We start from the raw sequence: 26,228 nt of genomic DNA, 5'->3' as shown, positions 1-26,228 counted from the left end.
GTGCAGCCCGCTCAGACGGAAAGAGCCTGCCAAACACCGGTCCCCTCACATATAAATTGCATCATTAACATCGCCTAGATTATTCCAAGCTCTCCCACAGGGTTTATGGCAGCACTGGCTCAACTTAACTATTTGACTCACTGAAGACATTCAGGTTTCCTGCGTGATGCCGTGCTTAGATCTGTGGTGAAATGCACCGACTCCATGGTTTTAAACAAATCCAGAGGAAATATGTCTGTTTTTCACACTGACAGGCTTATTATTTAGTCTAATGCTCTTTATCGCCTGTCTTGAGTTGTCAAAACTGAAGTTGTGTGTTGTCATGAATGCTAAAGTCAAATGTATGGCAAGAAATAAGTGCTGAAGAACATGGCTTAAATCTATTTCACAGTAATAGTAATGATATTTTTCTACTTTTTAAATATATAATCATAATATATCAGTTGTATGCAAAATCATAATCAAATTAGTGTTCAGTCAGACTTATATTAACACAGTAAAATACAAAAATGTTGACAAGCAACCAACATACAAATATTTTACTGACTTTTATTACACATATCACATAAAATCAAATTGAACAAACAGAAACTTTTTTTGTTAGAAACTAATTTTGTTATTTCATTATATTTTTATATTTTTTGTGAATTGACCAGGTAAACGTATTATGTAAAACAATATCAAGGTATTATTCAGTGATGATATTGTTTACGCTGTTTTCGTCAATGACAACGTCACTTTCGTTGATGAGTCCCAGCAGCAGGTGCTGCAGAGCGCTGGTCGTCTGTTTATTCTAAATGTATTAATATTGAAGGGATCACGGGTCCAAATCGCACCAAGTTCGACACGGCACTTCCTTGGGACATAAACAACACTCGTGCCAAGTTTGAAGCTGATTAGATGAACGATTCTCGAAATATGTGAACCACATACAGACAGCTACCATGAATTATTGGATATATTGATTGTAAAATGAATATCTGATAAGAAAATTAATAATAGGCTAAATCAACAGAATAACTTAATATAATAATCACATTAAAAGTCAACAAATTGATTGATAGTAAACATTGTCTTTCAGTCCTAATAAAAAATTCCAGGAAGATGTTATTAATTCACATCAGGCTCTTTACAGTAAACGTAATCACCAAACACTTCCTCTTTGTGTTGCTTATCATCCAGAGGTGCACCTCGGCGACGACGCCTGATCCGCTGCACCTCTGATGACGGTTCCTAAGCCCTGTTGACATCTGCAGCAGAGCTGGATGGAACCTCCTCCTCAGATCAGTTGGCAATTAACGCTGTAATTACTGCTGGAGGTCAGGGTTAAGCTCTGAGTTAAAGGTTGGAGCAGCAAACATTTTATATGATCCTCTTACTCTATTATCCTTTCTCACTACTACAAGGTTTTACCTCATGGGGAGAATACATTACATAAAGCCCCCCTGGCAATTACTCCTCAATGAATATCCTCACGGTGTATAGTCCATATGATTAATCTGGAATCCCCTCTGCCCCTGTCCAACCGCAGGCCTGGCTCTGCTTACCATGCAAGTTTAATTTTCACCTGAACAAATGACTCCTTTAGACAAAAAGTGCCAACCTTTTACTTTTACTGGCTGCTTGAGAGAGTGAAAAACACACACACAGGAGAACAGGAGACGGAGAGCACCACCTCCTGCAGTAATAACAGATATCCCAACAAGGAGAGAAAGGAGGGTTGGGGTCGGAGTGGTTTGGGTGCTGGTGGTGGTAGTTTTTTGGAGGGAGGGGATGCTTTAATAGACTTGAATAAAAGAACATTTATTTTTGTGCTTCGGCCTGTAACAGCCTCAGGAAATAGTTCAGTCTCTTGATCGGGAGCAAATCCTATTAACTTACAGTGCTCTCACTCAGGGTAATGGGCTCCACCTTGAGCCTTGGGAGAGCACTTTTCCCTCTGACACATTGATACCGGTGTCTGGAGGGCTCGGCGTTGGGTAGTCTAACACTCGGGCAGAGACTAATCAAGTCAAACAATCTGCCGGGCTGGAGCAACACGGAGCGAGGATGTTGATATCCAGCGAGCTCATTCAACAGGCCCCTTCACACGTTCCTAACCCAATACCAAAGGATCAGTGCACGGGATCAGTTCAAGATCAGGTTATTCGAGCCCCTGAGAATTGTAAAGCGATCCCCGAGCAGCTTTTGCTTTCTCAGGAGCTATCGGAGCTGTCGGCTCTGTTATAGACTGCGAGGGCCGGGGCCAAAGGGAACTCCTGGGGTCTCCATTTATTTCTGTCCAGCAGGGGAAGGACCGTGCGAGAAAGTGTTTGCACTGTATGTTTGTGTGTGAAAGTGAAAAGGAGAAACTCAATTTACAGTATGTGGGTAACCACGTCCCCAAAGCCAAACGGTACAGAAACTCCAACATCTCTAAGTGAAAACATCGGCCCCTCCAGTTTATTATTTTCTGTCAAGAATCTGATGTTTCAGAAATGACTGCAGTTAGTTTAACGCTACCACGTACTGTAATTAGCCTACTGCGAGAACCTCCGGAGAAAAGGGAGCTCTCTATCAAAGCATAACTACTCCAATTAAGAGACTGAAAATCGACTTTGTGGGTGGGAATAGATTCCCCCTCGGCTAAAAAAGCAGCAAATTGCTCATTTCCGCACACGTCCAACATGTCTTTTGTGCGTCGGCACCTAAACGTGTCCTAAACATGACCAGATTTGACGCTACGTGACTTCACTGATGGATCGCCTCAGCCTGGACCCGCTCATAAATCCATGTTCAATGGCATGTTCTTCTCCTGTCACCATTACCCCTTGTGCCTGCTGTCATCCAGCTGTCTTATGTCTGCAGAGTTACAGTGTGCACCTGTCAGGTACAATTTATGGAAAGCAATTTGTTGTGTACCATGGGACTTTCAGTTTCTTGAGAACCTTTTTTCTCTGTTTTTCTGTATTTGTTGCACACGTGTCTCTTGGACCATTTCTTTCCAAGTGTGAGAATCGACTATCTCCGGCTCCTGTGATTTGTTTTGTGCCCAGATGAGTTGAAGGATTACAAGCCCCCTTTTGGGGTTTTAGATTGTCTGAAAAGTGCATTGTCTCTGAGCTGAGGACAAGGCTGTTTTCCTCAGTTTTGGAGGTACATGGCTTTAGAGGAAGTTAGTTCTTAAGATAAGCTGTCACCAGCTCTGCTTGATAAAATGAGGAAATGAATGCGCAGCAATTAGCTGTTTGTTCGTGTTATTGTTGCACGATTGAGCTGCTGCTTGTGCTCTCAGCGAGGATTATCGCCCTTAAGAGAGGGGGGAAGCATTACAAAATGACAGCCTCTCGTGTCGAACAAGTCAAGCTGATTCAGTGAATATAGACGAGGTTCCCACCGCATGTTCTCCTGCATGTTAAGGGAGCGGCGTTAACCTTGTTTTGATTTGCATCTCCTTAGCAATTAAGATAATATGTCGTAATTAGAATTTTAATGTACCGCTGTGAGATTTTTGATAATTACACAGAATTCTCTGCGGTGATTTTCTCTTTGCCTGCTTGTCTTCACAGATGAATTCATGGCTGATTAGATCACTGCTCTAATCAGATTTGAGCTACATTGTAAGACATCTTCCCACATGTCTCGCTCAAGCTGAGTTACTCAGTGTTACTGTGAAACAGTTAATGTGGAGACGCCAATGTTTGATAAGGAGTTTCTAAATTGTACTTAGACAAGCAGCAGGTTCCTCTATCGCAGCAGATGAAAAACCAAGGTGGACCTTGTAATTAAAATGACAATCTGCAAGATTCCCGTCCTGGTTGATTTGGCGACACCTGTAGTTACTGGTGGCACCTGACAGCTCTCTGCGGCTGCTCCGTCTTGTTTCATTACTCCCTGCAATATCTCACACTGATCCATGGTTAAAGAATGCAGAGAATCACTGTTGCCTTGTTTTATAAACACTTTTGATTAAAAGTGGCGCTAACTGCTAAGCTCGTTGACATTTCCTGCACTTCCTGTGACTTCATTATAAAAGTCAAAACTGCAAATATGTAAATATTACAAAACTTTCATCAGTCCCTGTGGTTCAGTCATTCATACATCATTACCTCATTTGGTGACAGTTATTTATCAGACATTTATTTCAGTGTAAATCTTCGAGGTTGTGTCTGGTTAACTGAATGTGTGTCTGGTGCTGTCCCTCCTTTACTCATTTACTATTTTTTTTAGTAAAAACAGGAAATTCTGAACTTTATTGCCAGATGTTGTGTCACAACACATCTAGTTATGGCCAAAAGTAGTAAATACTGACATTTTTTATTCCATTCTAGTGCACCCGCCTTTATCTTGCACAAGTTTCACAGTCAAACTTTCAAAATAGTTGTGGTCACAGCTGCTAAAAGTTGATAAATTTACCTTATAAGTCTACACCATCAGTAGTAGTGCTGTAGATTTATTGATAGCCAGTTGGCCGCTCTGAAATATCTTGACAAGTATTAAATGTAATGATAAAGGATTGTGAAGCGTAGACATCTCGTTCTCACCTAGCATCACAATAGATCACATTTACACTTGTCCAAAGGGACCGACACTTACCGTCACTTCTAATGAAATGCTACTTTTACAATCTTAAGCTAGCATTGAATTTAGAATATGACATAACATGCTGATGTGCTAAAATGTGCATGTTAATGTGCTATCATCTAATGCTGAATATGCTTGTGATATAACCGACATTGTATTTGTGTTTATCAAGTACAAATTCATCCTTGTTGTAATATCGTAGGAGGTGATATTATTGGAGGCAAAATACTCCTGCGAGCCACTTCAGCCTTTTTTTTTGTTCTATTGTACCAACTTCCTGCAACTGTCCAAAGAATGTTTTCACAATGCAAATAAATAGAACCATGGTCCAGTTTGATCCAGAGCAAGAGCACCTCTTTTGGTCAGACAAACTTTTGGTCCATTTGCCCGAATTGTGATCCGATGCACCTTTTCATTCCAGTTATTTTGGACTAAACTGAAAAGTCCAAAGATCAAGACCAAACGAGGTGTTGAAGCGCCCAAAGTTAGACGGCAACTGATGTGATCCCAAAAACAGATCTACATTTCTGAAAAATCTTGCATTTCACAAATCCCACATGGACGTAATGAAGGTGTATTAATTGAAAAAGTTTAGATTTCATATTTAATTAGTGGTGTATTAGTCGGTCAGTGTGGCTTTTGAGAAATGATAACGATTTTTCTTGCTCAGATGAATCTATACATCCCACAATGCAACACAACGATCATTCCACATAATGCATATTTCATCAGGGCACCTACTTCAAAACTCAATACATTAACTGCGGCTGTTTGTTGTGCATCTCCCTCTGTTTTCACAACGCTGTTTTCTAGCTGCTGGTTTTTATTCAGCACAAGACAGCAGCCAATATTCCCCTTGGCCTTTTCACTACAGTAATACAAACCAGTCAATATTGGCAGGAGTATATTTTCCCACCCCAAGTTGCCATAGTATCAATACTTGAGGACGATAACAGGGGCCGTGGTAAATGAGCAGAGATGTGCAAAGAAAAACTAAACCTGAGACCTCTTTGTGGTGCGAAATTGGCCACCACAAAGGAATTAATGACGGATCCTTCCAGCATAATTGTCTAATTATGCCAGGCAGATGGGGCACTGCTTTAACTAGGACACATTGTGCTACCTCTCTAGACTCTCCACAACAAAAGGCAAACCAGTGTGACAGCCTCTTCAGCAGTGAGTGGGAGGGAGAGTGAAAGGAAAAAAAAATGGAGAGAGAGGAGAGGAGGGGGGGGAAAAACTGGGTCTGTCACTGAGCCATTCCTCCACTCGATATGTTACCACAGAAACAAATGTATGGTGTAAACACTGCGTGGATCACAGCTCCTTGGAGGTGAATCACTGCAGTGTAATGAGGTTGGTTTACATGCTGCTTCTCAGCTTCCCACCCAGGCAAACTCAATACTTAAACCCTCTAATTAAAGAGAATCGGCCACTCGATAATTGATCACATCGGTTGCCTCGGCATACGCCGTCACTGTGAGGCTTCACGCCGCTGTTTATTAGAGCCGTCTGCCTGCTTTGTCTCCTGGGAAGGAAGAGAGGAGAGAAATGTTACAGGAGAGGAGGAGGCGGCAGGGATGATGCAAAGGTAAACATGTAGGGAAATTAAATCTCCCCACTTGAAAGCCGCTGTTAAAGGAGCGGTGGGACAAACGGGAGAATATCGCAATTTCACAGTTTTTGTCTCGAGGGTCTTTCGGGTACTTCAGCTGCACTTGTCACAATAAAATATTCCTGGCCTTTTTGGAAGCATTACTTTCTCCATCAAAAAGTTGTTAAAGGGCCATTAAACAATCCTCTATCTGGACACAACTAGAATTAAAACAACACTGAAGAATCTCTGGGCTCCAATTCCACATACTTCATCTAAGCAGGTTTTAAATGTACAGTATTGTACTTAGTTGTATTTGGGTTGTTCCCTCCACCAAGGCGGTTATGTTTTCACTGTTCGTTTGTATGTTAGCAGGATTACGCAAGAACCACATAACCGACTTTCTTGAAACTTGGTGGACTTGTGGGTTATGAGCCCGGGAAGAACCCATTCATTTTTGGAGCTGATATATCTTTAACATTGCGCAATAGGGCATTGGTGGTGGAATGAGTATGAAATATATATAAGAATGAAATATTTATTAAGTATATAATATTTGGAAAAACTATTTTGTGAAGAGCCTTTGTTTTGTAAAGTTTAATCGGCTGTGCTGTTATAGATTAGCAGTTTGTTGTATTGTATCCTGTTGGAACAAAGCAGAAGAGTATATTGATTTCTTATCTACTCACTGCCATAGCAGGAACAATGAAAGTCTATTGTACTGTGCCAAATGTACTTTGAAAGTGGGACAGAACATGTGGCGCAGATGGCACCAGGATTTAGGGGGAAAAGTGTGTTTTTAATGCCTCAAATCTTGGAATCGAATATAGTTTTTAATTCTCAAAGATGCCATCAAAAACCACATGTATAATAATCTTTTTTTTTTTGACTTACCTTTCCCTTGGATTCTCCCTTTCCTTCATTTTATTGTCCCCACCTACTGTAGCTCCTCTTTTGCACTTGTCTCCTGTGTCAGCTGCTTGTTATTGACCTGTGTTATCTTTATCAGGGCGGCCCATCACTGGGTTTTGACGCAGGCAGACAGGAAGTGACAGGGCTGACTATTGAGCATCTTCGGGCACCTCTGACTCATAGATTTCCTCTGACTCCCCGTGGCGCGGGGGAATTGCTGAGTTTCAGAAATTGATTCATGGAAAGTAAATGTCAAGGCCACAGGACCGGGGCAGGAAGAGGGAGTGGGTCAACAGAGATGGAGGAAGAAGAAATCGAGAGGTTTTAGGAACGTAACAGACGGTAGCATGTATTTGTGGTAAATGGGTCTGGAGTAAATACCCAGAGTGCACCTGCAGAGCAGACAGACCTGAGCAGGTGTGGTGGCGTCAGGGAAGATGTACGATTGAGCCAAGTTACTCTGAAAGGTTATAGCTCCTTTCCTTTGCTTGACTTTAAAACACTGCGATCGCTGGAGCAACAACAGTATCATGCTGCTTCACTGTACTGAAATCAGTTATTAGACATTTACAATGACATGAAATTACTCCTATTAAGAATTAACATTAAATATTGGTTCCATTAGTGAGTGTGTGCCATTATTACCTTGTCAGAAGGGCCACATGGGCAGAGAGAAGTGTGTAGAAGTATGTGAAGCTATAATTAAGGCTTGTTCCTCAAAACGACTTTCTGAGTGGAGCCACTATTATTAGATTTGTTCTATAAGTTACATCTCATTTGTATTTATGAGCCGTACAGCAACCTGAAGCCGACCTCAGACAAATAATTATAGTTTTCCCTGTCCTGATGTTTTTGCACAGAATCATCTGATCAGGCTGTCATGTCTGCACTGGCGGCGACCCATTTGGCACCTCACCAAAAGCGAAACGTATTATTACAAAGTGGGTGTAACTTCCTTATGCCAATCACAAAGTGCTGGTTTGGCATTTCTGAATTCCTGTGGCTGGCAGCTGTTAGCGATTTCTCTGACAACCTTTTTCTTAAAGTAGCCTGCTGGGGCTTTCCCATCATTAACAATTAGGAAAAATATTCTCCTCGCGTGCACACGTCGAGAAAACCCGTGTACATAGTGATAACAAAAGGGTGCTTTGTGGATTTATTTATAATGTTGAACACTGTGTATTTTTAAATGAGGCTGACAGAATGTGAGAAATACTCAAAGTATATAAGTATAAGGTAACACTGCCTATAAAAACACATCATTTAATTGAACTAACACCTCTCTGAAATGGTGTTAATAATAAATAAATCAACAATGAGAAAACTCTTTCTTTGCCATGGCTGCATAGTCGTCTGTTTCCTGAAGTGTTGCTATTATTGAATACAATATTAATAATACGTTTTTTATAATAATATACACTTTTATCTGTGTATAGATCTTGAGAAAATAGCAATAATGTCTCTTATAAAAGATATGTTCACTGAAAAGATGAAAACTATACAAAAATCATCTTTCTCACAATTATCTGACTGACCTGACTTTTTCCTCCCTGCCACAGAACTCCATTATACAAAACACAGCATGTCAAAGTGTCCTTGAGCAAGGCACTGAACCCCTGCCTGCTCCTGACGCTACATAATCAGTGCATGAATGAGTGTGTGTGTGTGTGTGTGTGTGTGTGTGAATGGGTGGATGACACATACATTGTAAAGAGCTCTGAGTGGTCGATAGACTAGAAAAGCTCTTTACAAATAGATTTACCTTGAACACGGGGACTGTGGTTAATTTTCACATTCACTTGCTGCAGTAAATAGTCACTGTAAAAACACCCAGCGTGCATTGATTTGCTGCTTAAAGTAATATGGTCTAAAACTATCTCCTCATTTATAAGACTGTATATCTTCATTAGGGACCAATGGGACTGGGCTGTGATGACAGTATGAAAAACATAGACTCATCCCTTAAGAAGTCCATTAATACGTCGCTGGATGTGCACCAGACACTGATTACTTGTTCCCTGGCTCATCGCCCAACTTTTCACCAAATGTCTTTGTAATCCCCAACAAGATTTTTCTGATATCCTGCTAACTTGCACAGAGATAGAACAACAAACTGCACCAAGAGAAGTTTGACAAAAGGTTTGCATGTGTATTTATTCAATATTTGACTTGTTGTGTTTTATTTTTCTGCTGTATTGGATTCATTGGTTTCAGGTTTCCTGGTTATCAAGTAGAGAAGTTTTTGTCAGATGTGCGTTCTGTCTCTCTGAAGGCAGCTGTGTTGCATTTCCCCTTGAAACAGGCTAGCACGTCTGGCATCGCCCTGTGACATTATAGCACTGAGGCGGCGCTCATACCGGGGGAAAAAGCCCTGGTTTTTAAACAGCACAAGGGGGGTGTGTTGTTTCATATACCAGTGAGGCAATAAAAATCTGATCCGGGAAGTCCAGTTGGAGGAACGCAGTTATGTGTTTCCAAGGCCAGGACGCAGCAGAGTGGTTTTAAAAGTGTGGGAGGTCATCGTTGGCAGCAACAGTTTTATATTTCATCTGGACAATCGCACGGTAAACAGCAGAAAAACATTCGTGTTACAAAGTCATGCATGTGATTGGCCAGCGCCTTGCCAGATGATACAGACCCCGATTAAACTTTTTCATCAGCTCGCTTCCCATCTTCAAAGGAATGAGAATGGCTAAATTCTTTCATGCAGTGATAAAGCCAGTGTGAATGTGGCCTAATACAATATTAATGTTACTTAGATTGTCAGCCATTACTCTAACTACCCCCTATGATCAAAGTGTTTGATTGTTGGTTGGTTTGTTCGATTTTCAGCAAGAACTACCCAATGGATTTCCACAGAACTTTTCGGAATGATGGGACATGGGCCAAGAAAGAACAGATTTCTCAACATCGTGAGATAGGGCGAGTTTTTCCCCAATTTCCCAGTGAATAACGCCTGGATCTTGATGAAAAATAATTTAAGTGTGCAACTTGGCTTGATTGAATTTAATGGGACTCTAGGGCCTTGGCAGAAGTATACGCTCTACTGAGTGTGATTGTTTTTTCACCTGTGACTGTTTGTTTCTTTGTCAGTACGCTGATGCAGAAAGCCCCTAAACTAGTTTGCAACAAACTTGGTGGAGGAAGAATCCATAGACTGTTCCAGGAATTTCTTTTTCATCACAAAAATGTCTGTATCTTGATATAAAAAAGACATATTCATGGTGTTGACATTTATGAGTTTGTGTAATTTGGTGCAGATTATCAGACTGTTTCCTTGTATTTTTCTATTATAAGAACTTGACAGACGTGTGGAGGATTGTTTAGCTTTGGTGGAAGTTTATATAAACAGTTGGTTTATGCTGAAGTGCCATAAGAACAGCCCAGCCTGTTAGCAGCTTGTTAGCCTCCTGCGTATATCGTGTTTCTGCAGAGGTTACAAAGTGAAGATAAGTTTATTGAACTTGGTATCCGTCTGCACTCATTGTTTTCATTTCAAGGGTGTGAGCGAGACACACACACACTTCCCCCTGGCTCTGAGCGGATCCTCTGCGCTGCGTTTCTGCAGCGGTGACCTTGGTTCTTCTCTAAAAGCCGTCTGTCAGTGCAAATTCTTACAGGCACACTGCCCTGTAGTGTTGAGAACTCATTGAATCTGCTCTGCCAAAGCCAACAGGGCACGAGGTGCAGGTGCTGCACTGAAATTGGTTTGCTTTTTGCTTAAAAAGGTAAAGTGTGCTTCACACAGACTGGCTCTCTCCAAACAGCCTCTGTAACCAGACTCAGCTCCCTGTGCCCTGCTTTGGGTTTATGGTTTCACTGGAATCAAAGCGTGTTTACACTGTGTGAAATAAATATATGAATTTGATTCTCATGCTATTTGGGTTATGAAAACTGCTCAGACAGTGATATGTGGCCGTTCCAGTAAAAATGCAGTGTGGGCTGGGAGTTAGGTGAATCAGTTTTTTGGCACACGCTCAGTTTTTAAAGATTATTATGAGACTGTGATTTCAAGGAGAAAATAGACCGAAAGAGATCGAATTCAGTTTTTTGGCAGAAGGAAAAGCCTGTTGGCACACAAAACTATATCTAAATAGAAATCACATTTTTCACTCGAGTTAGATTTAACTGGAGTGCATTGTCCTCCTCTCTGGCTCAGAAACTTTACTGTCTAGAAATGTGAAAGTCGCAGCCACAGTGTTTCACTATATTAACATTATTGGCGCGCGGGGTGTTATATCTGGCAAGGAGAATCCATTTTAAAAGAATTTGGAAATACTGTGTATGTAAAGAGCATCTGACACAGACCTCAGTTTCTTCTCTTAATCTGCAAAGCGTTAAATAGGTCAGTAATATTTCCCATCTCTTTTCTGCATGGGTTTGTAAAACGCACAGGATACAGGACCAAATCATTAACATGGATGAAATCCAGAGCATTAATGGTAACCAGGCAGAGTCGAATGACATTGTTATTGCAGCCGTTCCCCGAGAAAGTGAGGGGAGCTGAAAATTTATATTTGATTTATTGCGGGGTTTGGATTTATGTTCCAACTCTCAATAGGAAAGTAAGTGATCTTCGCCCGGTTTTCTCACAAGAGAGGGCCCCACAGCATCTGGCGCTGGAAACATCTCTGCATCAGAAGGAGTTCCTTCGAGTTTCTCTTTGCGCTGCTTAACCACCAAGAATTTACACCTGTAGGGGATATAGTATTACTCTGTTTATTGGACCGCGTTCAAGTCTGAGCCTTGAGAAATGATCAGATGAGCCAAATAAGCTGCTCTTTGTGGGAACGCGTCGAGCAACAGGTTACGAGACGCACTTTAGTTTTGTCTTGCTTTACCTGATAGCCTCCATTCGCGTTTATGCTGCTCATGATCGCAATTAGGAAGCTAAGTTATTATTTAGCCTGGTTTATTATGCGCTTAATGGTATTTGATAACTTAAGTGTTCGCTCAGCATTGCAGCAGTATGGCGCGGATATAAAGAGCTTTGATTTGCTCGGCTCAAGTGCTGTTATTTATTGGGATTTCTTTCTCCAACAGCACATTGACGAGAGCAGAAATATACTGCTCGCTGTCACCGTGAGTGTGCTGCTGAAACCTTGAAACATCGTATCTGCACATTTTTATCTGCTCCAAGTGATGATACGAATACCATTCTTTATGGTTTGGTAATAACCGCCTTATTTTTCATAGGGATGTAGAGCATTATTTATCACTGGCAGTGTTCATGGGGATTAATGATGCATAACTCTGTCAGAGTTGCCTGGCATACAGCACCAGCCCAAGAAATCTGGAAGGTTATCAGAGCAATAAATCCCAAGTTTTTTTTCTCGCCGTTGTTTGTCACGATGCACTGCAGCAGCCAGCCGTTATGACGGTTCCAGCTTGTTCTCCTCCTCTCCCTCACTCCGTAAGCCGCCTGAAAAATAACACGACTTGTTTAAGCTGCCAGTTGATAAGGTGGAATTTGATCGCACAACCTCCAAAGTTCAAAGCGGGCAACTGTTCTTAAATCTTCTCCTTATTACGTCGACTCTGTCTGCTTCCAGCTGGATGATGGGGCGCGGATAAGGAGCGCGCCGCACGCTCGCTCCACCTCCGAGGCTCGTTCCTGGCAATGAGAACACGAGCACAGTGTGTTCACTCTTGCATTTTAACTGTTTTGTCAATTGCCGTCATCCAATTCTGTTATGTCTATAAACTGGAAATTAAATTAGGTGTGCAGACGGTTACACAGGTTAAATCTATATCCGCCCAAGAGCAGCAACAGTATTTTCTTTCATCATGGCTTATTTTCTCTGTTTAATTTATTGAATAAATTGGCCCTTTTAACTCGCCGAGCAGGAGGAAGCCATCCATGCATTGTCCATGATCCGGGCAAGAGAGGAAGATTCAGTCTATTAGTGCAATGATAGGGCCTTTACTGCGGCAAGCTGGCTGATTGAATGGCATCCTCCTCAAGGTCAGGCCGGAGCTAAGAGCTATTTTCTGCTTACCTGTGCAGCCGGCCGGCCACAGAATCAGCACACAAACTGCCTTTACAACAGCGAGCTTAGTAAGCGGGGGCGCTCATCACCGATATTTCCAGCTGGTAACAATAAGAGCTTTGCCTGCAGAAAAGGACACAAAGGCATGAGTAATATGATAAGCAGGATCTCGCAACCGTGTGTAAAGACATTAGGAATGTTGTTTTTTTCGATCTGCGCCCAGGGGTCGAATCATATCCTCCCATTGTGTCCCTGTCAAAGTAAAAGCAGTGTGTAACATGTGGACCAGTTTGCAGCCAACGTGTAGACAGGGTCAGAGGTCAAGCTGGGAGCACAGCTGGTTCGTCTGCTGGTTCCTGATGAACGTGAGGCGCCTGCTGTTGCTAGCCCACTTTTCACGAAAAACATAAGCATTTGGCTGCGATAATGCAGCATGACTGAATTTGTGGCAGTCGTATTTTTAAGCTGCTTATATTCAGGGACCTACTTTGTACATGTCCAAATTACTGTTAGACAATATAGAAATGTGTCAGTGATCCGACGATGGATACGGGAGATTAGGATTAATAATGTCTGGGATGGATGGTTGTTTTTTGTTGAATGATCCTGATCGTCATTTCATTGTTGGTAATTTTCCGCCCTGCCACATTGAATTTAGTCGGGCCTGACCTGTGCTAAACCCACAACCGGGGCTGTCATTTGGCATATGTAGAAGGAAAAAAAGAAAAATCTCTTCGGTAACACGGATCACCCGTGTTGTCACCGCATCTGGGAGGACGAGGGAGGGGGCGCTGCCACATGCGAGAGATCAAAGCACCGTGGAAATCCACCATACTGTGTACAGGAGAGTTGTGGGAGAGGCGGGCGGCGCTGGGGTCAGGACTGGTTCACCTGTGCAGGGGCCTCGCACAGCTGCACTCCCACCAGCTGGAGTCCACAGACCACAGATAGGATTAGAGGCTTTAGCTGCAAAGGTCCCTCATCATCTCTCCGCCTGAACCTTGTATGGCAACAACCCCCGCAAACACAAATGCCACTTTATGATCACTTAATAACACACCCACCCTCAGTCCATGCACACGCTCACTCAGTATATCAGCTCGTGTGCTTTTATAGCCACCATTGTCTCTGCGGATAAATAGGACAGCTCAGCAGTCTGGGACTCCCAGCCCATGAATCTGGTGTGGAGGCATTTTCTCTCCTCAGCCTCAGTCGCCGCCAACCCCCAGATAGGTATCATTGCACAGCCCGCCATTGTGAAGCCGCCCCACGGCTTCTGTATCCGAGTTCAGCCCCTCATGCCTGCCAGGTAAACCCGTCAGCCCTCTTTGCTGCCGCGATAGGGGAGTTTGGCTCCGACTGACTGAAACAACATCACCTTGTTTATCCTGTAAATAATTCACCCCTCCTAGGCAACAGAATCGAAATCAAGGTTGTGTGTTTAACAAGGGATGCGAGGAATGAAGAAGATCCCCTCCCCCCCCAAAATATAGAATCAGGTGTTTCCTCTTTAGATAAACTTGGCGCCCGGAGACAGCGACACATCCCTGATTCCTATGCAGCGCGAAGATGCTGCAGTGAGATGTGTTAGGAGTTGTGTTTGGTTGTGGGGGGGGGGGATGTGGAGATCTGTTTATTTTGTGTGCTCACTGAACTTGCCCTTTGATAGCTCTCTGAAGAGGGTGCAGAGATACTGTCGGGGACATTCTTGTCGTGTTTAACATCAGAACCTATGGAGTGTGTCAGCGCTTCATCAAGTTTGATGCTTATCATCGGGGGCTGTCCCGGGGAGCTGTCACCTCCCCGCCTTCCACCCCCCGCCCCGTCCGTGACACACACATGTGTACGTGGACACGCGGGCTGCCTTCCTTTGTTTTGTGTTGTCTAACATCACTCCCCTGGGGTGGTGTACTAGTGTCTAGTGTAGACAGACTGTTTATTTCCCCTTCACTTGAAGCATCCACTCTTCAGTTTTTTTATTGTTTGTTTATCAGATTTCATGTGGTTGGTACCAGGTACAGTCCATAAGTATTTGGACAATGACACATTTCCTGTGTATATTAGTTTTTATCTCCAGCAAGAGCTGAAATATCAAAAAGGTTTTTACACTTGCCTGAAGTAAAAGAAAGGTAAACGTGATAAACAGATCTGTAGCCTGTGTGCCAGCCTAGTGGGGAGCAGTGTGTTGTCTTCACCTCTGTTTGTGTGTTTGTGTGTACAAAATAACTCCACAGTGCATCAATGATTTTTCTCCAAAATTGGTTGGAATATTGTTTGGGAGAGTATCTCCAGATGATGAACTTTTGGAGCTGAACGATCTTGGAGGGGCAGAGCGGAGAGCCACCGAGTTTGTGCTGAATCCTGCCTGCCTGCACAGGATAGTAAAAAAAATGTGTATGCATGTTTTAACGTACCATGGACATGGGTGGGTTATCTCCCAGTGCTGCCAATGGCCAGTCTGCGTGGAACAGACGGTCAATATGTTTGTGTGTATATGTGTGTGAGAGAGACAGAGTGCGGCAGTGGAGCAAATAGCTCTGCCCTCAGCCTTACAGTGAAGCAACAACATTAAGTTAGACCTGTTATTTTGTGCAGAAAAATCCTGTATCATTGTGAAGCTGTGGTAGGATAAATTAGACGATGGCAGGCTGCCACAGGCAATTACATTCTAAAGAAATTAGCATAGCCTGATTGGGGTATATACTGTGCAGTGAATGCATCGCCCCTCTGATGCTTTTAATTGTTTTTTCATTTGATTCAAAGTAAATTGTGCCTGCGTGTGAACTTTACATCAATGATCAAAGTGTAGACTGATGAGATATCACAATCAGCTTGATTAATAGGATCAGCAGAAAGGTGACATTATTCAAAAAATGTGTGATGTCTTAATTCACTGTAATAATGCACCACATGGCCTCCAGTGAAGATGCACACTGATTTCTGGAAGGAAACAATTTTATTGAGATCTTTAAAACAGAGCCACAGCACGCTGACCTCAATTGTTGTCTAACTCCAAATCTAATGCTGTAGTGGTGCCGAGGCGAAAGGAAATGAGACACTGACTAAATACTTACAGACTGCAAAGTACTGCACAGTACTGCCCTACAGCCAGAACCCTAAACTACATGACAACTGTGAAACAACCATTACGAAAGTAGTAAAACACATGTCTCCCCACCACGCTGGTGTGTCAGCGAGGGACGCGCCAGGCACTGATCAGAAGACAACGAGGATGTGGATATTTGAAGCTGATATTGGGCCAGATTCCCATCGGGCTACATGCATGCCTCCCCTTTGAGTGTTGATTGCAGAGAGGAGAATGTGGTTGACTGATCTGAAAGGAAATTACTGGAGAGAGAGCTTATCCATGCCTTTGACTGATAATCAGCTCATTATCGTGTTGATCATTTACAGCTCTCCCTCTCGCCTCCTCTCTATTCTTTCAGCTGTGTCACTGAAGCAGAGCACAGAGACTTTTAATGGCTTGGCAGGGAGCCCGCTGTGGTGAGGCAGAGTTAAAACAGCCATGCTAGCCCTGGCTAGTCTCCACTTTTACACAGTGCAGGTCCCCACCCCACTTATCAACCTTCCCAGGGAAGAGAAAAAATTAAAGAAAAACAACAACAGCGACAACAGCATATGCAACCCTGACGTGGGGCAGTGCCCTCGCACCCCAACATGGCTAACTGTGCATGAAATTGAACTGATTGGAGTTATTGACCAGAAGGCTCCAGCCCCTGAGAGGACATGGAGGAGGGTGGGTCGGGTCCGGGAGGCGGGGGCTGTGTGTTACCTGATTGAGTGAAAAATCTGCGGCCGGTTGCTTTGATGCCTGGCACTTTACAGGAAAGAGTGATTTAATGGAAGCTGCCAGACCTCATCAATGTCAGTGCTTGTGGTGAGGGCCCTCCGCTCTGCCGTGCTTTATATAAAAGCACTCGCCATGACAGGTCCTGATGGACAGATGTTTGCTAGTTGTTTTAACTGCACAGTAAAAAGAAACACGGGTATCAGCCTTCACCTCTGGCTCTAAAAGGCTGCAGAGCGAGAGGAGGCCACCCCGGCGTGCAGCGCCCTCGCCCTCTGCTATTTTAGGACTCTATAAATAGCCTTATTGAATTTTTGCCGGGGTTGATAAGCCTGTAATTAATGTGACCATCATTAGGCACGGACATGTTCTTCTCAAGAGGACCGTGCTGGTGAGGTGAAGCGGGGGGAGGAGAGTGGAGACTTCTCCTCTGTCCTTGTTTTGAAGATGGACTGAGCAGCGTGAGAGGCGGATAACGACCAGCCAGCGTCCCAGTGATGTGCCGAAGACGCAGCTTTGTTGTCGACTGGCGTCATCTGTCAACTCCCCGCCAAAGCCCACTGTGTAGCGTCTTCAGTAGATCTGAATTGCATTGGAATTGCATCATTAATAGAGCAGAAATGATTCCCAGCAACTCCAGGAGAATACATTGACCCCTGAGGGAGACTAGAAACAAGACAATGTTTTTACAGTGGGGAATATTTAACTAGAGCCCCCATTACCACTTCATCAATATACAGCAGCGAGTGAGTGAGGAGACAGAAAGGAGGGTAGCAAAAAAAAAAAGTAACAGGGGGAATGTATTAGCTTATAGTGCTAATGGCAGTGTGAGCGCTCAAGTCCCAAACATTCAGCCGCCTCATCTCATCTGGGCTGTGTAATTGCCCCCCCCCCCTGGAAGCTGCCACGCGAAGCGGCTGCCTCCGTAGTGAAGAGTGGCAGCTGCTGGATGTTGAGGACCAGGCCTGGGTCAGCTCTCCAAGCGGGTTCCCTTGCAACCATGAGATGTCATAATTATTAGCTATCTGGGGGCCAGCGTTTTGGGGCTGAGGGTGGGGGGGTTCTTTTGGTGAATGGAAGCCAAACAGAAGGAGACGCCAGACGTATTCTGCACTTAACATAACGTATACTTTACCATCGCTTTGCCTTCAGCGAGCACGCCTGTGCAGCATCTCACCCGCTGCTTTTCAGGGATATTTTTCTCTCTTGTTTGTATTAGGTTTTCCCTCCGTATCTAATGCACCTAGAGATATGTAGCTGTTGTGTATCATGGGAACTTATTAATCTGTGGGGACCGGCGTTCTCCCTAGTTAAGTCAATATACATGAGCTGCTGTGCGAGATACAAGCTCCCAGCACCTTCAGAAAAATGTTTCTTCAGCTTCCCTCTTTCTTCCCAGCCTCCTCTCTCTCTCTCTCTCTCTCTCTCTCTCTCTCTCTCTCTCTCTCTCTCTCTCTCTCTCTCTAACATGCCACCTGGGGGCAAATCTCACTCCGTCTCATCTGCTGCTTAATTTCACTGGAGCGGCCCTCAGTAATGAAGCGCCTTGATGTACATTTGCCAATTTCTGCCTCTGCCACTGCGGTATAATTGGGATGTGACTAAGCATGAATACCCAGCGCAGGGTTGGTTGACCTCTCGGCGACCCCACGAATAGCGCTTTTGTCATAATGGAGGTATTATCTCACATAATCTGGGAATGGAGAGGGATTGTCTGCAGGGTGCCAGGGATGGAAATGAATTGATATAACTCCTCTCTCCTGTGCGCCACAGAGGAGGAGGGGGGGGGGAAACTGCAAGACACGTTTTTTACATGCTCATAATGAAGACATTTTCTTCTTATCTATTGCCGCTTTGTGTTTATTGGAGGAGGAGAGCAGCTTCTGGCAAAAGCAGGGGGAATTTTTTTTTTCAGGAAGGGAGGGAGGTTGCTGTGGCACTAGAGAATATTTTTCTTTGTGTGTGTGTGTGTGTGTGTGTTTGTCAGCCTTGTGTGGGTGCACTGTGTACTCATGTACATGTTGGTGTGTATGTGTCTGTTAATGACCCTGTAAAATGACAAGCTGAGCTGGCAGTGAGAGTACAGCCGACGGTCAGAGAGAGAGGGGGAGGAAGCAGGAGAATTCAGATCGTGGTGATGGTGTGTGTCTGTGTGTGTCTTTGGGGGGGGGCGGCGGCGGCGGTCAGTTGTTGCACTGTGATTCACCACACTGTCATCATGGGGACAGGGGCCCCTGAGTGGCCCTCTCTATTCCCACCTGAGAGGCCTGCAAATGGAGGGGCCGTGCTGTCATTATTTACAGCCTGCAGCACCTAACCTTGGATTCGGAGCTCATCACTGCGAAGGGAAAATCAGATTGGACTTGACGTGTACCCGAGCCAGTGACCTTGATAAGTGTGAGGTGCCTGCAGCAAGAGGTTAGGGAAGAAGAGCTCGCTTCTGTCAGCTCTCGCTGTGGATTTGCTCGTGTTGTGTGTACTTGTTTGTGTGTTTCAGCCAGGTGGGGAGTGAGGAGTGGGGGGGGAGCACGGCTGGATGACTGAGCCATGACTCAAGATGGCACGTGGTCGGCCTGCTCATGGACCTAAACACAACGGGCATATGTGGCATTATTACTGTTTATTTTGCGGTCACTAGTGCTAAAAAAAGATTTGTCGATTAATTGATTATATTGACCAAAAAAATCCTCTGATTGCTTAGTTATCAAGACACTTGACAAACATTTTGAAATGTGAGGTTTGCCTTTCTTCCCTCCCAACACTTTGGACTATTGGTCATACAAAACACACTTTGAAAATATCACCTTGGGCTGTGGAAAATTTGATGAGACTTTTTCATTAAAAATCATAGAAAACACTGATATTGAAAATAGAAGCCTGATTTTTTTTAAACCAGGTAAAAGCCATAAAACCCTTCCAGATCCACTGTGTTTGTAAATTGGCAGCCTTGGACTGAAAATTCACCAGAGCCTCGTGTGAAGTAATGAATCTGTGCCCGGGTAATTTTATTTTTCTGTTTGATTATTTATTTATTTTTCTGTGTCGAAACTAGTTACCTGGAGACCAGAGGGGGGGATTGGCGAGTGCAAAATATAACGGGAGAGCATCTCAGGACGGGTGATGAAAATGCATTTTTCTTCCCCTACTGAGATGCTATTTGGTCGTGTGAAATGATTAATTTCACACATATACAGGTCATCCCCGAAAGCAGCAACATCTCATTCACAAGAGGCCCCCGTCAGCAACAAAACAGGAGGCTGCAATAAAATGAGCAAACAGCAGCACGTACTGAGCGTCAATAAATCTTTGGAGGTTAAACATGAGCACTGTAGAATTTGAGCAGCCCACCAACCCCCACCCCCCACCCCCCTCGCCTCTCTCATCAGGTAAAAGTCACTGAGTACATCAGGACTGTTGAGATCCAAAAAATGGCCGTCGAGCAGTTCAGTCCTGTGGTAGCAGGTACACGCTCTCTCTCACACACACACAGAGAGAGTCTGTGTTTGCTTAAGTAGGATGGAGCCTTGAATTATTGGGTTTGTGTAAATAAGGCGATGAGACTGTTTTTAGCACACAGGGAGGAAGGAGTGCGTGGATGAAAATAGTGCGCTCTGTGTGGAGCGGAATTGGTCTTGGGTTGTTTACGACAGCTCGCAGCCCTCGTATATCACAAGCAGTATGTTTGCTGTGAAGCTACAGTTTGTGTGCCATCTGCCTTGGCTGAACTTGACCCGACAAACAGACTTATAATTTGTAAACTGAGCTCACTGTAACTGCTGTTTTTGTATTTTTTTCTCTTTCTCAGTGGATGATCCAGAAACCCCACAAGGTGGCCACCTTCTTCGGCTGCATCGGCACCGACCACTTCGGGGCGATCCTGAAGAAGAAGGCCGAAGAAGCCCACGTCGACGCCCATTACTACGAGCAAAACGAGGAGCCGACCGGTACTTGTGCAGCCTGCATCACCGGGGACAACAGGTTAGCCACCTTTTCGTCACCCCTGACCAAGAAATGACCCCCGAGCTCGGATTTTGAAGGAGTCATTTTGGTTCATTTGTACATCCGCCGGCAGGCAGTTGACTCCTGGGGGCTGGAAGTCATAACAGGGAATCATAGCTCCGCTCACACATCAAAAGGAAAAAGCACAGCTTGAGTGTGTTTTTCCAGGCCCCCACTCGGTCTCTGCCGCCCCAGTGGGTTGTCATCCATCTATAGGCTGACAGTAGCAATGTGTTAGAGATGGCTGGGCTATCCCAGCTCTCACCTGTCAGCCTTCCCGACTGTAAAAGGGGCTTTAGCGTCTCTGACGACTCTCACGCTAGCATCATCATCAGTACGTCAGCCTACAGACAGCAGAGGTCAAAGCCTACACACACACACAAATATCACTCGCAGTAAGGGCTCCAGTTCATGATAGACCAGGTGTGGATCAATATCCTCCTTCTCTAAACACTCCCCTCCTCTGCAGCCCTTCATCCGCTGCTCCTCGAGTTGTCAGTCAGTCAACGACTGGACCCTGACCGCCCCGGGAGCCCGGCCCTGCTGAATGGTCTTAGTGGGCTTGTTTGATATGGGCTCTGACACCTGAAAAGGTCAGGCGCCGTGCTCAGGGAGACGAGCTCTGTAATATTTCTTACAGGTGTTTAACAGACAGCTCAGGAGGCCGGTGGAAAGGTCGTCGGCAGGGCCAGATTGGAAGGGTGATGGCTTTGAAGGATTTGGAGACAGTATGTCACAGCCCCCGGGCTTTGATTAGTGCAAGTCTTTAAAGAACAAAAACAACTCTTCTACTTAAAGACATAATATTTTACAATTCTTCATTAAAATGTCTAAAAACAACTAGAACTATGTTAAATATTTCGACTTGTGTGCTTACATTATCCAAAATGTTTCCAACAATGGACAATATCCCCAATTTTATCCAAAGTAATGGGATGTTTCATTTTGGTCAACTATTTATTAAATCATAACCACTTTACACGTGGCTTTGACCATCTCTGCTATGATTTCTGGGGCAAATGATGTATGATGATGGAAAAACCTGCTGCTAGCCAGTTAGCTAGTGGGCTGTATTTTCCACTATTTGTATTGGTCAATCGTAATGGATCATTAGCGTTTGCTGCGTAACGTTAATAAAACGCTGCTTCATAAGGTCATCAAACTAAACCTTTTGTTATTGTTCTGATTGAGAGACCCCAAGCAGCCACAGTTACATGCTGAGTTCCCCATGTGTAAATTAGTTGAAGCTCTGTCACTGGATTTCCCCTGTTAGGTCTATACAGTAACCTTCGTCTCACACTTACTGTAGTATTTAGCACTGCCAACAAGCTGCAACCAAGTTTCATACAGTTAGTTAGAAACAGTCCAGTTTTGTTAACATAAGATGTAAGACAAGATGTAGGAAATCAAAGTCCCATTCACAATAGTTTCAGCAAGTTTAGTTTTTCTTTGTCTTTGACTGTTTAAAATGGTTCTGGGTCACATTATATTTTGTAGAAAACTACAGGGATTGTCCAACTATTTTTTCAGAGAACAAAAATGCTAAATTTTGCAATAATTGCAGACGTAGTGAAACTGCAAAATTCCTGGAGGAACTGCTGAATGTTTTGCTTTGGAAGAAAACTGTGGAGCAAACATCTTAAATGTATTATATCAGTCGATTGAGACGTTACCGGAGAGCGCCGAGCTTTTGTCATGTCGCCTGGACTTACTCAATAATGATACACACTTTGTCTGTCATGCTCGCTCTAACCTTTGAGTCCATTACTGCAGCTCACGTCAAGGGGAGTCCCAACAGTGCTGTCATATCGTAGCTGTTGTCCTCACAGTATGATCAACTTAGCACACTCCTCTGTGATGCTAACCATGCTGAGCAGCCCTCTCACCGTGTGAGAACGGATCTCTTCCTGCAGCCTCCCGTCATATGGCCGCCCCTAAGCAGCGATGATGGCTGCACTCATTTTGATGGCCGTTCATAAAGAGGCAGCACACGAGGACTGGCTAATGAGCTGTGTTCAGATAATGCCACCTGCTTCACGTTCCAGCTCCTGCCATTCACTACTCGACTCAAGTGTTCATTTAGTGACGCGTTTTCTGATGTTTTTCCACTTGAGTTGACTGAGGACCCTTTTCTCCAGGTGATGTAATATAACAAATAACGTGGAGCTGGTTCATTGTTGGCCTTGAACATCCTTTTTTATTTTAATCTGTCCCTTTCTTTGTTTGAGATAACTGGTGGTTAAAGGGAATGAATAATAAAGACATCCAGATGACTTTAGTTCACCTTGGTTCAGACGTTCTGAGAAACCATTATCATCCTTTTACATCGTGAAAGAACAAAGGAAAGTCTGGGGCCCCAGTGTTTTTTAGGGATGTGTTTTTTTTTGTGTGTGTTTGAGACAAAATTAAGATGGATGATAAGCGAGGCACAAGATTTATGGGGTCTGTCTCGGCAGGTCCCTTGTTGCTAACCTGGCAGCGGCAAACTGCTACAAAAAGGAAAAACACCTGGACTTGGACGGCAACTGGGAGCTGGTGAAGAAAGCCAAGGTCTATTATATTGCGGTAAGTGAGACCCTCTACATTCAGAATGATTGTTCCCCAACTCCATTGCCAGAAGAGGACGAAATGTTAAGAGGCTTTATTCAGGAAATGCCTCAGCGCGCCTTCTGCATTGTCAATATATCCATTCATCCTTTGTCGGGTGAAATGAGCTATGTTACCTATTGAGACAATGCAGCTCCATTCTCCCCTTGTCCCCCTTCGTCTTTGTGCATGAAACTGCAACACAGTGTGAAATTGTTCTACATGTAATGCATTCATTCGTTTCTTTTAATGTGGAGACAAGCCAACAGGTGCTGAGAAAGTGTGAAAATTGATTATGCAAGTTCATTTGGCTTTACCCCCTCCTACACAGTCTACCCCCTTACAGACAAAACACACACACACACAGATTGAGGAGGACAGATGTGCGCTTAGACGTACACACACACACATTCAAGCTGCCCCACTGAGGTAATGTCTTCACTTACAGCTTCTGGAGTAGGATGGCCTGCCATGCTCATGTTTCACTGTTTGGGATTAAGTTTAATTCCGGCAGATCAACATTTTCTCTGATCTCAAGTCAAAGTGATAGCCCTGAAATTGCGCTTGCATTCCACATCTTTAAGCAGGTCATTATCGACATAAATCAGCCTCGCGGTCCAACCCTCAGCATACTCCTTGACATATTGTCCCAAGTGAATTTCACAATGGTCCCCCTGTTGCCCACAATCCCTCCAAAGTGTACTGTAGTGCAATAATGATAGAGGCTTCGTAATTAGCTGCCCAGTCGCAGAAACAAACACACACACACACACACACACACGCTAAAAAAAAGAAGCTGTCAGTGCTTGTGCTAGAAAGCAGATCAGTCTGTCCATCCTCCACAGTTTGTGTGGTCTCATTTTTAGACTCTGCTTCACATTAACAAACACTGCACATCCTCTGCAAATTGGCAGTTGGGCTTTGCCCACATCCGACAGTCTTGTGCACAGGGAAAAGCTTCCGTGGGATTTGAGGAGGGATAGAAGGGCCACAAATGGGTGTTTGTCAGTGCTTGGAATCTCAAACATGGTGTTCCGCGTCCCTCCTGGGCCTCTTTGTCAAAACAGGGGGATCATTCGCTTTATTAGAGTCCCATTCGCACTTCTAAAGTACTTAGCCAGATACACTGCCACAGCTATTCCCACTTAATACTGTGTGGCGTGTCTAGACCGGTGTTCACCAAGGCCTCCTCTCTCCATTAACCTTGTCGAGAGCACTCAGATGTATTTACCCAATTTACAGCCAAATTGTACATTTTCTCGCTCTCTCGCTCTCCCTCTCTCTCTCTCTCTCTCACTGTACCAACCACTGCTGTGTATTAATGTGCTTTGTTGATTTTCATTAAATCACTGCTGCGTGGGCTCGAACACGCTAATCTGTAAATTTAATTACAAAAAAGCCCAAACTTGTGTACGTTAGTATGTTATTTGCTCACACGTGCGTCTGTGTTTGTCGGAGCATGTGTGTTAAAGAGGTGATTGATGATTCCTGGCAGAGCCTCTCAAGGTGCCTGCTACTATGTGGTGTGATTGGATGAAAACAGAATTATTAGAGGGCTCTTGCAGCCAGTCTGGCTCATCCAGCAGCAGCAGCAGGGCCGGTGGCAGACGCAGAGCAGGGAAGCAGCACTGCCATTTCTCACAAAGAGAGAGAGGGAGAGAGAATGTTGAACTCCTGCCAAATGTTTGGTGGCAGGCTGTTGCTAGGAAATCTGGGTCCTTAGGCAAATCATTGCACAAAGACCAATAACAAAGGCGTGAGGGGGAAGAAGGAATGGCTAAACGCATTTCAGGCAGGCGATATCTTCTTTTTTTTCCTGTTGACTGCTGTCGCTGCTGCAGTGATGTTTACAGTTACTTCTTTCCCCAAGGATTGTAAACATCAGAAATGGAGGGTGATGTATTGTGTGAAGGGGAGATGAGTGACTCTAATTGGTGGGGGTGATGTGTGCGTGCTGGCCCAGTTAGCCCCTTCTCCCTCCTTCCTCTCGCTCCCACTTTCCTTCCATCCCCATCCCCCCCTTGGCCCTTTATGGACACCTCCCTCCCTCCTCTTTCTCCTCTCCTCTTTTTCTGTCTCCCTTGCCTCCCCCTCTCTCTTCCTCCAGCCTCTGATACACACACACACACATACACTTGCTGCTAAACACACACAGCGTGCACGCACACATTCTGCAGCATACCACTGGCTTGTTTTTCTTAACACTGAGCGCTTTGCCCTGTAATTTGATCTCCACTGCTTGATGCATCCTCCATGATGCCACTATGAATTAACCTATGGCTCTGCAGCTCTCTTTAGTCCCAGCTAATAAAATGGCCCATCCTAACTTGTGCCATTTACATTCAGGGGGGGAAAAAAGCAGAAGCGCTCGTTCCAATATCCTTATCATGCGTGGAGCAAATAACTGAATTAAAGACGAAGGGAGACGAACAGGACAATTGACTGTGAAAAGGCCTGTTAATGACTCGGCACAGATGGTCAGAAACAACCCAAGGATAGACGGAGGAGACGCTCGCCTATGCCAACTGGCATGATACGAAAAAACTCACCCAATGAGACACAAGCTGCAGTGCTGTTAGGTCACAAACCTGATCACAGCTGTGGACACTGTTGGTTTATGCCCTGAGCTAACGGCACAATCCCCCGTTAGCCAGCGAGAGGTCAGCCACGCCTGAGGAAAACAGCTAGCCCGCCTCTTTTCTTTTTTTTCTTTTTTTTTGTCAAACAGCGAGTTGAAGTGCCTCACATTGTTAACACTGGCACACTGCATATAGCA

At 44.3% G+C, this 26,228-nt stretch overlaps 1 protein-coding gene across 2 annotated transcripts in view; it reads left to right on the top strand.

Moving 5' to 3' along the window:
* Positions 1–26,228, top strand: part of LOC118100130 (adenosine kinase) — a 101,281-nt gene that overhangs the window by 22,019 nt on the left and 53,034 nt on the right. For both annotated transcript variants that reach the window (XM_035144883.2, XM_035144885.2), the window contains exons 5-6: positions 20,673–20,845; positions 23,323–23,431. In XM_035144883.2, coding sequence (XP_035000774.1) covers positions 20,673–20,845; positions 23,323–23,431 — 282 coding nt within the window. The remainder of the gene's footprint in view (positions 1–20,672; positions 20,846–23,322; positions 23,432–26,228) is intronic.

This window comes from Hippoglossus stenolepis, chromosome 21 (assembly GCF_022539355.2).
Source record: "Hippoglossus stenolepis isolate QCI-W04-F060 chromosome 21, HSTE1.2, whole genome shotgun sequence".
Lineage (NCBI taxonomy): Eukaryota > Metazoa > Chordata > Actinopteri > Pleuronectiformes > Pleuronectidae > Hippoglossus > Hippoglossus stenolepis.
Note: the sequence above shows the minus strand (reverse complement) of the source record. Positions and strands in the feature narration are given on the sequence as shown.